This window comes from Malaya genurostris, chromosome 3 (genome assembly GCF_030247185.1).
Source record: "Malaya genurostris strain Urasoe2022 chromosome 3, Malgen_1.1, whole genome shotgun sequence".
NCBI classification, from domain to species: Eukaryota; Metazoa; Arthropoda; class Insecta; order Diptera; family Culicidae; genus Malaya; species Malaya genurostris.
In genome coordinates, this window is record NC_080572.1 from 15,680,056 (window position 1) to 15,696,533 (window position 16,478).

General features: G+C 34.9%; 1 protein-coding gene across 3 annotated transcripts in view; it reads right to left on the minus strand.

Annotated features, from left to right (window-relative positions):
- Positions 1 to 2,950: 2,950 nt before the first annotated feature.
- LOC131438048 (RNA polymerase II elongation factor Ell) overlaps positions 2,951 to 16,478 on the minus strand; it is a 174,553-nt gene continuing 161,025 nt past the window's right edge. For 2 of the 3 annotated variants that reach the window (XM_058607826.1, XM_058607825.1), the window contains exons 8-12: positions 11,100 to 11,198; positions 10,645 to 10,851; positions 10,411 to 10,585; positions 10,254 to 10,327; positions 2,951 to 10,045 (exon numbers count right to left, since the gene is read on the minus strand). In XM_058607826.1, coding sequence (XP_058463809.1) covers positions 9,943 to 10,045; positions 10,254 to 10,327; positions 10,411 to 10,585; positions 10,645 to 10,851; positions 11,100 to 11,198 — 658 coding nt within the window. In that variant the 3' untranslated portion in view covers positions 2,951 to 9,942. The remainder of the gene's footprint in view (positions 10,046 to 10,253; positions 10,328 to 10,410; positions 10,586 to 10,644; positions 10,852 to 11,099; positions 11,199 to 16,478) is intronic. The other variant, XM_058607827.1, reaches the window with a different exon arrangement.

Sequence of the window (16,478 nt, forward strand, 5' to 3'; positions counted from 1 at the left end):
TTTTTTTTTGATGGTTTGATTTGATTTTTCGTCCTTGATTTTGTCAAATTTTCGCTGCTTGTTGAAAATTAATCTCTAACTATAAAACTGACGTTTAAAAGAAAAAGAACCGATCACAATGAGGGGAACAGATGATAGATTCCCACTCCTGGTTTCACTTAGAATAGCTGTTGAAATAAGGCAACACAAACTCTTCTATAAAAGTGAATAATGTGAGTTATTTTTAGTTTTGTCGCTATCTTTTGTTTAACTGTTAGCTGTCTTTTCTTTTGAAATTAACACAACCTTTCGTTATAGAAGTGCTCTTTTTGATGGTCTCACCATTTAGGTTTAATTTTATCCATTTTTTAAAACTTCAGCAGCCATGTGGCAGCCTAAAACGTTACACCTCCAAAATATACATTTCAATTCGAATTATCTAAAATTATGTTTGTTTCTGCTTCAGAACAATGGATTGGATTATGAATTTTACGCACACATTCTAGGTCAGGTCTTTCGTCCATTTTTTTTCTCTTTTGTTTCAGATTTTAGCTTGTAACTACTTATGGTTTTCTTTCACCGTGACAAGTACACTTTTTATATTTGTTTCTCCGTTCTGTTTAACTTTGCTTTCTCAGAAAGTCAATCGATTGGTTCGTCACTTTCGAGAACCGTGATGGTTTCAAATGGCAGGTCGTTGCATTTGCTCATACCGAAAGGTCCCCAAGCAATACGCATTAATGATTCTGTAGCCTTCCAGTTTTAGGCAATAGTATTGAGTGTAAACTTTTCGATGTTAGCCATGGAGCCCGCTCCTAACTACAAAAATAAAATAAAAAAAAACAGAAAGAAACAATATGTCACAGTCTGCCCTTAGGTGCTCAAAGAGCGCTTCATCGTAATAAACGCCAATTGGGTTGGTCCCTGAATCTTCACCGTACTGACTTTTTCTTATGAGCAGTTTTCTTCCGATAATATCGGATTCTAGTGCTATATTTGATAGCCACCGAAAGCAAGACCTGCAATTTCCGAGACTATCCCCTATTTGGATTCACGGTGAAGGGAACTTCAAATATATATATATATATATATATATATATATATATATATATATATATATATATATATATATATATATATATATATATATATACATTTATATATATATATATATATATATATATATATATATATATATATATATATATATATATATATATATATATATATATATATATATATATATATATATATATATATATATATATATCTCCCTTGACTAATTCCTTTTAAACCATTCAGGGTTTGTTTTTCTTAAATACAACTTTGTTTTTCTTAAAGGTTCTTATGTATTTTTTATGTTAGACATTTCTCATTTCTGTTAAATATATACGCATATCTTTGTATTCTTATTTGTTGGATTAATTTAATTCTTTCACAAGGCAATCGATTTGTGTTTTTTTTCTTTCGTTTTTTTTATTTTCCATTCTAATCATGTTTTTATTCTGCTTTGCACACTAGACCGACTAAACTTAAGTTCCACAAAATGTGTTTGTTTACTTCATTCTTGTCTCTTACGTGTATCTGTCTATGTGTGAGAGAGTGTGTTTGTATTAGTTTTTTTTTCTGTTGCTCCGATCGATGTTCTTAATAACAATTTTCACAACTAAATAATTTGAAAATATACTTACAAAAAAAAAAAGAAAATAGGAACAATACGGTTTAAGGCACAAATCAAAGGATTGCTTGTATTCGTTTTTTCATCTCCTAAACAAGTTGGATGCTCAAAGTAAGTGTAACAGTTTGAAATAAATAGGAAAATAAAACTAGTTAACAATAGCAGGAAGAGATGAAAAAGTAAGAAAAAAAAACATTATTTTAACGCCCAAATGTAGATAAGATTTAAGTGATTTTTTTTTCTCAATTGTATGAAATCTGCGAAAAGACTACTAGAATGGAAGCGAAATACATATTTTCCAAGACTACAAATATAAAGCCAGTTAAAAAAAACGATGACTATATGGGTAAGTTCTGAAAACATGGTACGAGGGCATAGCAAAATACTGGATAACGACTTCTTCAAATGAAACTTAAAAAAACACTAGGAATTACCATGTTTCTCTCTTTGTTCTTGTCAGGATCTATGTAAAAATTTGTTGCCCACATTGTTGAGAAAACCATAAGTATTTCGTCTTTTTCAAAATTGTGAATTTACGTTTGGCCATTTATGTATTATTAGCGTACAGAACCATTCCATGGCTAGTGTTATAATCGTACTGACACCAATAATCCCTCCATATCGGGATTTGAACCAACAACTGACTTGTAAGACTAGCGTCAACCTGTCAAGCTGCAACTTTATACATACATTTTGAGAGCACCCATTTTTACCAGACCAGCAGCGCCTTTGGTGTCATTGAAAGTGCTATTACAATACTATTCCACTCGGATCTCGATATCGATACGATACGATTCTATACGATATTTTCAGTTGAAATATCCTTTCGGTGAAGTTACTTTTTCGGCACCACGACTTTTGACAAAATGGCTAGTTCCCATTATTTAAACTAGAAACCCGACCCGAAAACAACCCAGGATTGTTTCGATTCCAGAAAAAAATATTATTGTCGGGTACGGGTAAAGATTTTTTATTTTCTATCGGATGTGGGTCAAACTCGGATTTAAGCAATTACATACTATTTTGTCTTGTCAACTATGACTGAAATTTAATAGAAAATTCAAACTCCTTCGTCCAGAAAAAATACTTCACTTTAAGAAATGGAATAAATATTAATAACGCAAAAAACTAGTCAATTCAAAAATTGCAATCGAACATCCAATCAATTCCGGAAGTTCTTCTATTAGTGTCAAGAAAAAACGAAGTCAGTCAAGTTGAACCCACTGTATGTGACTGTTATTACGATGCGCGTAACAACCCAGGTAACATCACTCTTTCATACCCATGTTGTTAAAAAAGAACATTAGAACCCTTATAGTTTACAACAACAACAACAACAATAATGCCACATCTATAGCACATGTTTCAAGTAACTTCTGCTAACAGAAATCGAACAGAATAGTAATTAAAATCGTCATTTGTTATTTGAATATGGGCATTTATAAAAAAAAACCACGTTATAGCATTTTTCCATTAAATGACTTCTTCTTGTTCTGCGAAGACAATCAATATTATAAATAAGTTAAAGTACTCCATTCTAGTACGTCATAACTAACAAGCCGTGTTTCGTGTTTCCATCAGATTTCCTTGCCTGGAAGTGTAAACTATTTGACTATTTGTGAGAGTTGGTCGTCTTACAAATGTACTTGATTTTATAACGCAAACAAAAATCTGTCGTGTTGCTGTTTTGGCTGTTTTCTGGTCCTCAGCAATCTTGCAGTCGACTTTCGTTTCTCTTTCTTCATTGTTTTAAACTTTCGCTTCCGACGATGTAAGCTTTGGCAGACAAATTCGTTTTGGTAATCTTGGGGCAAATGGTATACCGGGCCTCATTTCATACAGTTCATCTAGGTATGTTTAGTAGTTACAAATCTTTGCTGGTGATTTAATAAATTTTAGTGGTAAAATGGAGCATATATATTTCTTTTGGTTACTCTTGTAACTGCATATATTGTTGTATACTTTTGTTTCATCCCATTAGTTTTGGATGTACTCATATTGTTTGGTTATAGGTATTAGTTACATTATTTTTGTGGATCACAAAAGCATTATATACAGGCGCACTTGCAGATTTGTATCGATTTCAATTTCTCAGAAAAAAGTGTAAGGTCAAGGTTGTATCATTGTTTTACCACTTCCGTTGTAGTTCCTCTTTGTACGGATATAATATTTTTGTTTAGTAATAGTTTCTAGCAGTGAAAATATAACTTCCAGTTTCATGTGTGTGTTCACTAATGGTCAAACAATGTATAGAAATTGTCGTAATTATTGGTTTATTCTCAAACAACATCTAATTTATTTGCTATGACTTCCGCCATGACATCTTTCAGTTTGGTGGGGGATTTACTCTTCTTGAACATGATTTATTAAAAATTTACTCTACTAAATCATCCCGTTAAAAGAGTTCATTTGTGTATAAGAGAATATGATTGGTTGTGATTTTTGCCATCTGGGAAATTGTTTACTTTAACTCACTTACAAACAGTTTTTAATTCTTGATTTATGTTATAGTTATATAAGAGAACTGCCTCGTTAAATGACACATATTTTTGTTCTGTGTTGACTTCTACAACTTTATTTTAGTTATCACTACTAAGGTTCAATAGAACAATTTGTGTGTTTGCATGATTCATCTCACAAATGTTTAATCAGTTACGGTTACAGATTAGAAGTGTTTGAATTTAACTAAACTGTGGTTTCTAATCATCTCAGAATATGTGCTGTTTTTGTTTTGTTGGTCAAATTTTTCGGAGTTTGATATACGGTTTGATAGATTTGATATTTACATATATTTTCGCAACTTGCGCAAATGTGTTGATTTCGAAATTTTGCTCATTTATCACCACGAATGTACTTTTTTTTATCATATGTTTGGTGAACCGTTTACTTTATAAGCATGTTGAAATTAAGATCTCTACGGGAAGGTTGAATTGTGCAACTTTTGTTTAACCATTCGTCTAGTTTTGTTTTGTGAAGAACTAATTTCATTTTTTATGATTCGAACTAGAACCTAAGTATGGAACATATGTGCAAAAGTCCTATTTATTCTGATTGGATGATAATTTAGTTTTTATTAAGCTTCAGTCTCTTATAATTTAGATTTTCTTTTTTTGTTTAATGTCTAAATAATTGTCAAATTTTCGATTTAATGGACGCCTTCGACATAGACTAAACTCATATTCTACTTCTACTACTGCTGCATAGCTCGAGTTTGGAAGTGTGTGTCTGTGGGTGAATATATGTGGTGTGTCGCAAATTTTCTACTGTGCGAAACAGTAGTTGATTTCAGGAAAACAACGTGGAGGAAGGAAAGGTTTTCTAGAATATAGTTGGCCAATGAATATTCAAAAACGTACTTCATTCGAAAACAAAAAGGAATTCAACAATTGTATTTTTTTTGGAGGACGTCTTTTTGGAACTTGGCTTGGCTTTTCGAAACAAAAATATTTTATTTGTAAACAAAAATAATGGAATAGTTCGACTAATACAACTAGTAATTCTTTTGTTTCGATGGACTTAATTATTCGTTCTTTGAGTCTAGCATTTGCTATGTTGGAAGGTAACTTTTCAATTTTGACGGCTAAGTGTAAGTGATTGAGGATATCGTTCTTTTAGTTGTGTACCAGGTGGACTGTTACGATACACTGAAAGATTTTTCCATGTACGATAGTTATGACTACGTAATTCTATCGATTTCTTTCCTCAATAGCAACACAATTATTTTCAGATACGGTAAATTACATACTTGCATAAAGGGCGCGATTTTTCTCGTTCAGCTGATTTGTAATTTCTGTGCCAAAATAAAAGAGCTCGATCAAAACCGCGCACATGTAATACAGAGATATTCAGTAACTCTCGGATCAGTCCTCAGTCGACAGGGAAACAATATTTACAAGTATGGATGGTATATCTAGTTGTTGTTATTCATATGCATGCATTCCCGCATATAATTGGAGTTTCACAGTATATCTTGTCTATCGAATATAATGATTAATCAGCAGATGTTTTATCTCATGAGATACGTGTGATGATTGATTGATCATTAGTTAAAATACAAAAAAAACTCTTAAAACTGTCTTCAAAATATAATCCAACATAAATTGACGACGGATCTTGATAGCTCTCGAGAAATTCTTCAGCCAAGTGTTAGTGCAATTATATATGTGCAATTTTGTATGTACGAAAATAGCTACTCAATTGGGACGAAAACTTTTGTTTTTTCTGATCAATTTTTTGCACCCGATTACTTTTTCTACTCATAAAAAATATGGATGGAATTGAAAATTCTTGTTTTCCTATTGACAGAAATACAACTGCATGGCTTGCGTGTTCAGTAAACATTTTTTACTCTTCCCTGGACGCTAGTAAACCGTACCGCTAATTCATGGGGTTTGAACTATTGCATTACTTCGAACATAACTATTTGAACAAAGAGTACATAAACTTAATCAAAAGTTCCAATTCATAATAAAATCAAACATAAGTACGAATTCTGACGATTGTCTACAAGCGTCAATGTGTGCGAGCGGTAAAATTCAACAGAGGAATTCGTTCACTTTTATCAACATGTGGCATAGCTTATGTATAAGCGTCGATTGATAGTTAAAATTGTGGATGAAGGCGCCAACAAGTTAATAAACCTTAACAAATCTAAAAACCCTCAAGAATCAAGATACATTCAAGTTTGCCGCTAAGATGGTAGAGCCGTCTTGAATAAGATTTTTAACCACTATCGATGAGAAAACAGACTGACGAAATGGATTCGTAGAAGTGACAATTTAAAAAAAAAACCCTGTTTTAATCCACCTAATGGTGTAATGATGCCTTTCTCATATCAATCATACCATCATATATAATACCGAGGTATTCTTCAAAATAATTTTCTTCGATTCTTCAAAGGATGACCGAAATCGGTTTGTTTGGCCGTCTACTGATAAAAACTATCAATTGGAGATGATTTGAGGCCGATTTAGAGTTTTTTGTGCGATTTTTCGCCCTTTTCAGTTATGGTATAAAATTTTTAACACACCCTACATTTCCGGATCCGGAATTTGGATCCGGAATTTGGATCCGAATGAAATTCAGGAATGAAGTAAGGGACCACAGGACCTTTCATTTGAACCTAATCGATCTCGCCATCTATGAGAAAAGTTAGAACACATATTGCCATTTTTTGCGCACAACTCCGGAACCGAAAGTCGGATCGGAATAATATTCAGGAATTTTGTATGGGACCACAAGACCTTTCATTCGAAACTAAGTGAAATTCGGTTCAGCCATCTCCGAAAAAAGTTAGTGCAAAAAACGTTACATACACACATACACACACACACACACACACACACACACACACACACACACACACACACACACACACACACACACACACACACACACACACACACACACACACACACACACACACACACACACACACACACACACACACACACAACACAGGGCATGAGAAAGGCAAAAATATGAGTTGATTGATCTTCCAAGGAAAATTTACTGTATTCAAGATTGAATATTGAAAAGTCATAACCCGACAATTTATTCACAAAAAAATAATATGTTTTCTGTGAAATTCAGAGGAACGTGCCACTTAAGCCAATTTGTTCCAAAACTAATTACTATGGAGTGTTTCCTTTTCATCCCTGCCAACAAGGTACAGATCAAGTATATCGAATCGAAATGTTGCGATCGGAAGTGAAAATTTGCATTCTGTTCGAAATATGCTTTTGTATGGAAAACTCCAACTCGATCGAGACACAAAATGCAAAATTTTGCATTCGACCAAAATAATCCGATTCGATCGAAATGCAAAATAGGGGTGAATACTCGAATACCGCATCATATGCGAAATTTTTATCCATCTCCATTTCATTAATTTTCTTTTCGAATATTGACTTGAGGTGAAGTCGGATTTCAATTGCTGTGTAAGGTTTTTCGAACATTCTCGTTACAGTCGTTCACTCATAGACTGTAAATTTTAGTAGATTGGAAAATCTTGTAATGAAACTTCTTTTAATATAAAAAAAATTATACAGTATGGCAGTATGGCTTCTGCTTCCTCAGTTTCATTTCAACATTTCAAAGTTGAAGAATAAAACTACTCAACACCGAGTAGATCCTTCAACGATCGGCAACCTTCTACAACCATCATCAATTCTATGTACAAACGTTGTCTTTCAACAATCAACAACGACGGTATTGTATTCCAATTGTAGAAAGTGATAAGCTTTCTAGTATGATTAAAACTCACATTGATTATTTTATTCTTCCATTGAATCGTTTTTCCTTCTGCTTCATTTCGAACTTAAAACTGCGAACAGTCAACAAAAACCAAGAATGAAAAATCAAATAAAAACCAAAATTTCAAACAAATGTTTCGCTCTGTTCTCCCTAGTACGGAAATCGAATATAACTAACTTCATACATAAACCATTTTTGCATATCAGGCAAAACAAAACTATACCCAACTTTTAATTCTCTCTTTTTCCTATCTGATCTGTTTCTTTTTTTCTTTTTTTTTAAATCTTACATAGAGCAGATTAATCTGCATTCAGTTTCCTTTCACTTGTCAGTGACGAAAACTACTACTAAACGATTAATAAAACCGGAAACAAGACATAACGAACTAATCGTGTGTCTACTTCATTTTGACATCTTTCGTTTCGCTAATTCTGTGGCACTAATGTTTCAATTTCTATCCGACAAATCGATGGTTCTGTCATTCTCTGTGGGTGTGTGTGTGTATGTGCTGGCATGTTCGCTGACTTTTGAGTGAATGATTCCCACAAACAAGACCGCAAGTGTGTATGTATGTAATCCTGGTGTGTTGTGTTCTTGTGGCGCTTGGGAATTTTTGAATGCTCACTCATATGTTATTTTTTCCTTGAAAATTGCCTAAATTAATCAACTAATAAATTAATTAAATACCCATAATTTCCATTCATTGGTTTCATTCTGTGAATCTTGCTTTCTCGGATTTCTCAAAACAACATTTCCACTAGTTTTTGTTTTGTTTTATAACAAATGTTGGCATGTTTCTCCGACAATCTTTGCCGCTTATTGTATGGAAGAAAGCAAACAGAATATCACGATTTGTTTTTTGTTTCACTCTTATACAACCATTGGTGTGCCTCTTCTTCTACTTCTCTCAATTCTCATCCTAAGTTTTCAGTTAAAAAAGAACAATAGTCTTCGTTCAATGAACCAACGTAATTTAAAACGAGAAAACTATGGAAAAAAGTAATTCAAAAATCCTACTAGGCTAACATAATTCTCTTTTGGCGACTTCGAGCTTTCTTTCTGATTTCTTGTCTGATAAGTCCTTCACTTCTTTTTGTTTCTTTCACTTCCTTCTATTATTCAATTATCTAGTTAAGTTTCATAAACTCCTACAAGTAATTCAAAGAAAAATCCTTAGAAATCAATTCATTTTATAATGTCTCTCACTCTCTTATATATATGCATGTGTGTGCCCTTTCACATGTGTTTGTGTGTGTTGGAAAAGGAAGCTGTGTAATTTACCGATGTAAAAAGTTGTACATTTCACTATTGTTCAATTTTCAGAATTCCTAGTACTCTTAATATGTTTAACCAACTGTATGTATAGATATTTTTATTGTGAGATTTGATGTTTTAAATTTTGCTTGTGTATGTGAAAGTGTAGAGAGGATAGGGGTAATGTGCTGACTGTGGCGAGAAACCGCGAGTACGACGATGACGAGAATACCTAATTGCTACTGTGGAAAAGGCAGGGAACAAATGAGCACCATCTTCATGGGAAATTCTTAGTATGATTCACGCAGATGTGTATGTGCGTGGGTGTGTGTATGGTTCGATGGTTTTGCTGCTTAATTGGGAGGCTCATCCCGCGGACGAGAAAGTGGCACGATTCAATCACACTCATTACGAAAATGCTTTCTCCCTTCCGGCTGATTCCTCCCTGGTTATGGTTAGGGTTCTTCTTGGCTGCTGATTTTCTATTGCTAACTGCTAATCAAATATTTAATATAAGGTAACAAAGGATCGCTTGCCGTGGTTCTGCTGCTTGCTGTTTCCTCTCATAAGTTTCATCTGATTTTGCAATCGGAATTTTTATTCTTCTGTTGCACTGTTGAGACTGATATTCTAGTACCTCCGCAATAACAGCTTGAAGGAACCAAGATATTTCATGTGAGGATCAGTGCTCAACAATTAGCGCGGACATGTGACTTCTTCAATTATGATCAACATACAAATTGCGACGAGTGCTGTTTTACAGGTTTCAATAATCGTCAGTAATTCTCCTGCGGCCGACATAATCCGTTGGTGATGGCATCGTCGTAGTCGAGCACGAGATGTTTGATATGAGATAGCTTGTTGTGTAGATAATTGAACCTGATTGAAAGAATAAAATAATCAAACATCGGAAGAAAGAAAAACGAAAACAATAATGGTGCCAAATTATAGCATGTTTGGACAAATGAACATCGCTACTAAAATAAAAACCATTTTCTAGCAGTTGATGCACATTTGGTATCAGCACCAATTATGTGTTATTCATTGTTTAGCTTTCATTTAATTTTTTAGCTTTAATCAAACTTACCTTTGCTTTGTCTCCTGAAACCGAATATCTTTTATACTCTCATCGTACTCTTTAATTATCTGTCTTTGAATGTCCTGTTTGCGAGCGGGAAAATGATAAAAAAGATAAAAATGTTAATCTTTTAGTAAAACAAAAATTAAACTCATATTAGTTATACCTTATATCGCCTCTCATTATGCCGCTCGTGTTGTAGATCCTCCTCCAACTGAGCAAACTTTCTTGACACTTTCTCAACAATTTGATGCAGTCGACGATATTCTTGAAAATCGTTGTCGAATTCAGTCTTATATTGACGCCTTTGTTCCACCGAGGTTATTCTAGTAAATTGATCACTGGAATGAAACCGACAGTTAAGAAAATTCCGATCTGGCCTAATTTCGATGGCAATTACCTAAAATCATCCTTCAAATTTTTCACCTTCTTCGAGTCTTCTCGATACGCACTGATCTGATCGTCGTAGTTGTCCCGTTCCGCCATCATGTCCGTCGTGTCTCCGGTAGATTGCTGTATCCTCCGTGCAACATCGTTGGGCACAAGAGAGTAACTCAAGCTCACTCCACTGTCTTCAGATTCTTGCGCGTTTGGTGTCACATTTGATCTGAAAATATAAGTTTCATAGTGAGTGATGCAAAAGATATTTTTTTCGTTCATTCTGATTTGTTATTGCGCGGAGATTGGCTTGGCGACCGTTGGTTGAATAAAAAATATAAGCAAGTATGAAGCGACTTACACCGTACACCTCATAGAAAAGGACTTTTTTTGAGAAACGGTTTTCGAACAAAAAGTCGGAATGCGTTGCGGCACGTATAGTATTACAATATGTCAGTGAAAAATGATGATAATTACCCGTTGCGATAGTGCTTCGACGAACGCATAGTACTGTCATCGTGTTCCCTGGAACGTGGATTCATATTGCTAGTGTCTCTGGAATCGGTTACGCCACGCCTAGACAGCGGATATTTGGGAAGGTTTTGATAGTTTAAATTAAAAACAAAATAGAAGTCAAATTGTATGGAATCGCAAGTAAGTAAGAAATAATGACAATAGGAGAGATAATAACGAATTTGCCGGAATCCAGTGATGGACGAGTTGTGAGAAATTTCATTGTGTGTTATTTCATTTCTCGATACTAATTGAAGTTGTATAAGCAGGGCTGCCGAGAAAAAATTTGGGCCCAGGGGGACTGCAATATTACAGGCTTCTAAATATGAGAATTAAAAAATATTTTGAGCATGGAAACATCATCGTATCAAGAGATTATTAAATACATTATTTTAGCAAAAGAATTCGCAAGCCAAATTTGTTATGATTTGTGATATTTTGTTCTGTTATGAAGAATGAAAAAACAATTTTGAATCTTCGAATTTCCGGCCCCCTGAAAAAAATTAGTCCCAGGGGGTTCCTCATTATCCCTCCCCCCTCTCGGTGGCCATGTGTATAACTAATTCAATTTTACACCACACATCAGATAAAATTTCTTGATTGGAATTGAAATCTCCCCTACGATTTACAGTGGGGAAATGGGTATAGATAATTTTTAGCAACCCATAATCATGGGTTCGCACCCAAACATGGCTCACATTTTGTTCTTGCCCAGGGCTTAACAAAGTTCCGTAGGAGAGATCGTTTTTGTTTTAAAAAAATGGGTTATTAGGTTACACATTTGGAGATAAAATTAGAAAAAATAAAGCCCTTCTTAAACCACCTTTTGTTGTGATAATGCCTTTTTCTTTAAAATAGTCTCATTAATACATTCGTAAGATTCTCCGAAAAATTTTGTTGCATTGAAAAACATTGGCATTAGTTGGTTACGTCACATATAACATCGAATCACTCGAACCGGGAATGTTCACCATAAACACGACCATAACTTTCCAAAGGTCCACATACATACCGGAAATTTACGGGTTGATATGAAACAATTCGGGAGTTTTGCATGATTTTACCCCCTAAATCTCGCTTCGATCTCACAACACTGGATTCTATTGAGTCATGTCAGTAGTAAGTGTAACAGTTTGGTCCGTCCGTCTAAATTCAACTTTTTCTTGTCAGAAAATTGGATAATGTGCCATTCTGTCATCCAATTCATATACTTACGCCCAGGGTCAACGAGAGTGGGGGGGAAGGGAGGATTGCCCCCGGGCCCGGACTTTTTAAGGGGCCCTTAAATTCGCAGATTTAAAATTTTTTGCTGTTGCTCATTTGGATTTGGTTTTTCAGCCTCAAGAAAGCCTAAATTTCCCACTACTTTCTCAGAACAATAAATTCTTCGTGCAATCGAGACCCTCCTTCTTGAACTACCGTACTATTCGCCGTTCTCCTGAAATCTCCACATTAATCAGTAATCAATGAAAATTAATCACCGCTCTTATTGAAGCAATTTGTTAATTGTGGGTTCTTCAGTCAAAAAACATTTGATACTGCGTTCATTCAGTACAAACTCGATTCATGGCTCGATCTATTCGAATTAATTCCTATAGATGTCTCAAACCAGTAGGTGGTGCAACAACATTACTAGTTGAAATAAAACTGATTGAGCTGAATGTGTTGTAAACCGCTTGTGTATTTTTACTACTTTAATTCTCAATGTGTGTCTCTATATACGATCAGACAACATTCACAAAAAGCCGAGCTGCAATACCGTTCTACAAGCTAGAAACATTTACTATGCACTCCCCAATTCGAAAAACGCTGGATGGATGATGATTTTCGGAAATGAATCAACTTTTTTAACGCATGGGTTAGAGTGAAACGATAGCGATTTCAATAAGCAAATAACTATCAAACAGTGGCAAGTGTGAATGCTTGTGGATACTACTAAGGGTAGAGATTTGGGTGCTTTTCATGTTGAATTGGAATGAGGCGAACATGCTCGAAATTTAGAAACGATGCCCTATGAATTCCAATGTGAAGATGTTTGGACTTGATAATACCGCTGACAGACATATGATTTCCGTACAATGATTTCTGTACAACGCTGTACAGCGATGAGGTGACAGACATATTTTTGCGTACAGAACAGTGTAGCAGTGTAATGGAACAACTCAAAACTAAACTGTTTTTTCCCAGCTCCAATCGATGATATAGAAACTACAAATTTTTGCTGTTCATCGCGTATCCTTAGTAACTGTTTTATGATAGTTATGATCAATGCCACTCTAAATTATTCATCCAATCAGTTTTGTGTGTTTGTGTTCATCGGATGACAGTTTCACTCATAACATTTTTTTTTTGTTTTAACCCTTTCACGATGGAGAAGAGACCCTGTATCTTCTCTGGAAGTTCTATGGACTTCCTGTACAGGCCTGCGAGTAGGTAAAATCGGGGTTTCCTATTGCCCAACAATAGGAATAATGAAATTTTATGAAATGTCCACAATAACAACCCTTTCACGACCGTAAGATGCCCAGGACGAAATATGTCAGTACAACACAATATTTTAGCTATTGCGAGTGTGAAGTAAGAGAATATCACCAGAAAAACATAGCAGGGTGCATAATGGCGTTTTCGTTTTTAATTTGCACTGCACCGGTGCAGTGCTACACTGAGGCATGAATAAACGAACAAAAATGACGAAAACATAAACAGTAACCATTGACTACAATTAACGATTCCATTGCACAGAGCTACACCAAACTTTTGATGAGTACTACACCAGTGGTATCGGTGCAGAAAAAGTGTAGCACTGGTGTAGTGCAATTGGTAAAAACGAACGGTTTAGGTGCAGCTTTCGCTACACCGGTGTAGTGCAATTTAAAAACGAAAACGACATAAGTTTCCTGTAATTTCATGGGAAAAAATTTTCCCTATGATCCTCACAAATAAATAAACGAAGACGAAGTTTACTTTAATCAGTCTGAATCCGGTTGCGGAAGAATAGGAAATGGTGACTAAAAACTGCAAAAAGGATCCCACTCACTTTTCTACAAGATGACAAATTCGATTTTCACAAACTAATAGGTTCCAAAGAAAAGTCTTACAGTTTCATACGGAATCCCTTAATTTGTTGTGGATACTACTTCCGGTTCCGGAACTACAGAGTAAACAGGATTTGTTGAGCATGTTAGATTAAGTCCGACAAAATCTTCCTACTTCTATTCAATGAACGGTTGATTTCTGCGAATTCCACAGTTATATTTAAGATGTTATGAGTAATATGCGAAAGGCATCATTGCACCACTAGATGGATCAAAACGGGTTCTTACCCGCATATTTACGATAAAAATAAGAGGAAGAAATTAAGCGAAACCTTAAAAATAGTAAATAAATTCAAGATATTCTTGTTAAGTAACCATCTGAAACGGCAAGGCCCACATATATTCCAGGAAAAATGCTATCAACGTGACAGCTTATTCATTACGCAATTTACATTAAAAAGATTATTTTTATCATAAAGCTGATTTTGAGACTTCCTTGAATTTAAAAAAATTTCGAAACAGATTTGACACAGGTTTGATATTTAATTTTGCTTTCTTAATCTTATGCAAAACGGTCTTCTTGGCTGGAATATAATCTCATGATGGTTTTTAGTCAGATTTTGTGGAGTTTTTATGCTAGATAACACTGAAGATAGTTACAAGTATTAAATAAAATTGAATATGTTCCTATGAAAGATATGATTCGCTGTTCTCTTGTCATACCCAAAATAGAACTTTTTCTAAGCACTTCTTTTCCTTCTATCCAACGGCATTCAATCTGATAAAAAAAGATAAATAAATTAGAAGACTTAGAGATTCCAGAAGTGAAAATAGGAAACCAGTGGGATAAATGGAATTTCGATTGGTCATCAATTAACAGGATGATTACACAATTTATCGGTCAGTATTACCACATGTGCATTCAAAATGTGGATAAGCAAGGTCTTGGCATTACATTCCTTTTTTGTCTGTTTCAACAGACTTCGCAGCCGACTCATAGCGTACAAGATCATTGCATGGCTAGTACTACGATCCTACTGACACTAAGAATCCATGCTGTTTTCAAATCAATTCCAATAATAAAGTTACTTGTAATTGATTACTACTGATTTTATTTACAAATCTGAATATATTGTTTTTCTTACATGTAATTCAAAACTTTACCAAGTTCGTGTACATTTCTTCATTTGACTTTGATAACTGATAACTTTGATAACTTTCGTGGATCAACAAGTTCCGGAACTGATACAAAGATAGGGTTTGCCAACAACCTTTTCGTATTATTTTTCATGAAAACCAATCTTAAAAAGATACCTGTCAAAATTTCATGACATTCTTATGCGTGGTTCGCGAGTTACAATGATTAAAGTGACGCTAATTTTGGTATCCTCAAAACAATGGATTCGCATCGATTTCGCGAGTTGATTTATCATTGCTTTCTGATGAGTTCAGCATTCACTTGAAAAGTGCTACGTTGACTCTATTTCATCTAAAACAACTATCTGTCGGTGCTATGCAGCTCGTACTGACACTGAAGATGCTGAATGCTCATGATAATGAGTAAAATGAGATAATTACACCTGAATAAAATCCACGAAAGGCCAATCCACATAAGGCCGATGGGTCAAGTGCATCTAAGCCATGGACGAATCAGAAAAAAATTGGGTCCGTCGGCCTAAGCAGGTTGGCTGTGAAACAAAATCGCCTGAGATAACTGTCATCTTAAAGAAATCAGTATGTATACCATTTTCCATGAGTATTTGTCTGTTGTCAAAGTGGGTGCCACGTTTGCTCACAATGGACAAAAAACGGCATGTGACACTGTGTCGTTGATCTCAGCGCTATTTGGAGCTGTTTTGCCAAAATAAATCGAATTTTTGCATCGAAATGAGGCAATGGACGAAACCTTGATCCATCACTACACTCCGGAGTCGAAGCGGTCGTCAGCATAGTGGAATACAGTTGATGAGAACCGTTTTAGGTTATCAAAACCGGTAAAGTTATGGCCTCACTATTTTGCGATGCTCAAGGAATTTTGTTCAATGGCGAAAGTTGCATTGGCCAATTAATGCGATAAAAACCAAATCGGTGAGACACAACTGTAGAAGAAAAAAGTGCTCTTTCACCAAGCCAATGCACCGTGTCATAAGTCGCTCGCTACCATGGCGAAATTGAATGAGTTTGGCTATATTCCCCGGATATGGTCCCCATTGGCTACTATCTATTTGCAAGCATCAGGAATGCTCCAAGGAAGTTGATATTACTCCAACGAGGAAGTCATTGCTGAAATAAACAGTTATGTCGAGGC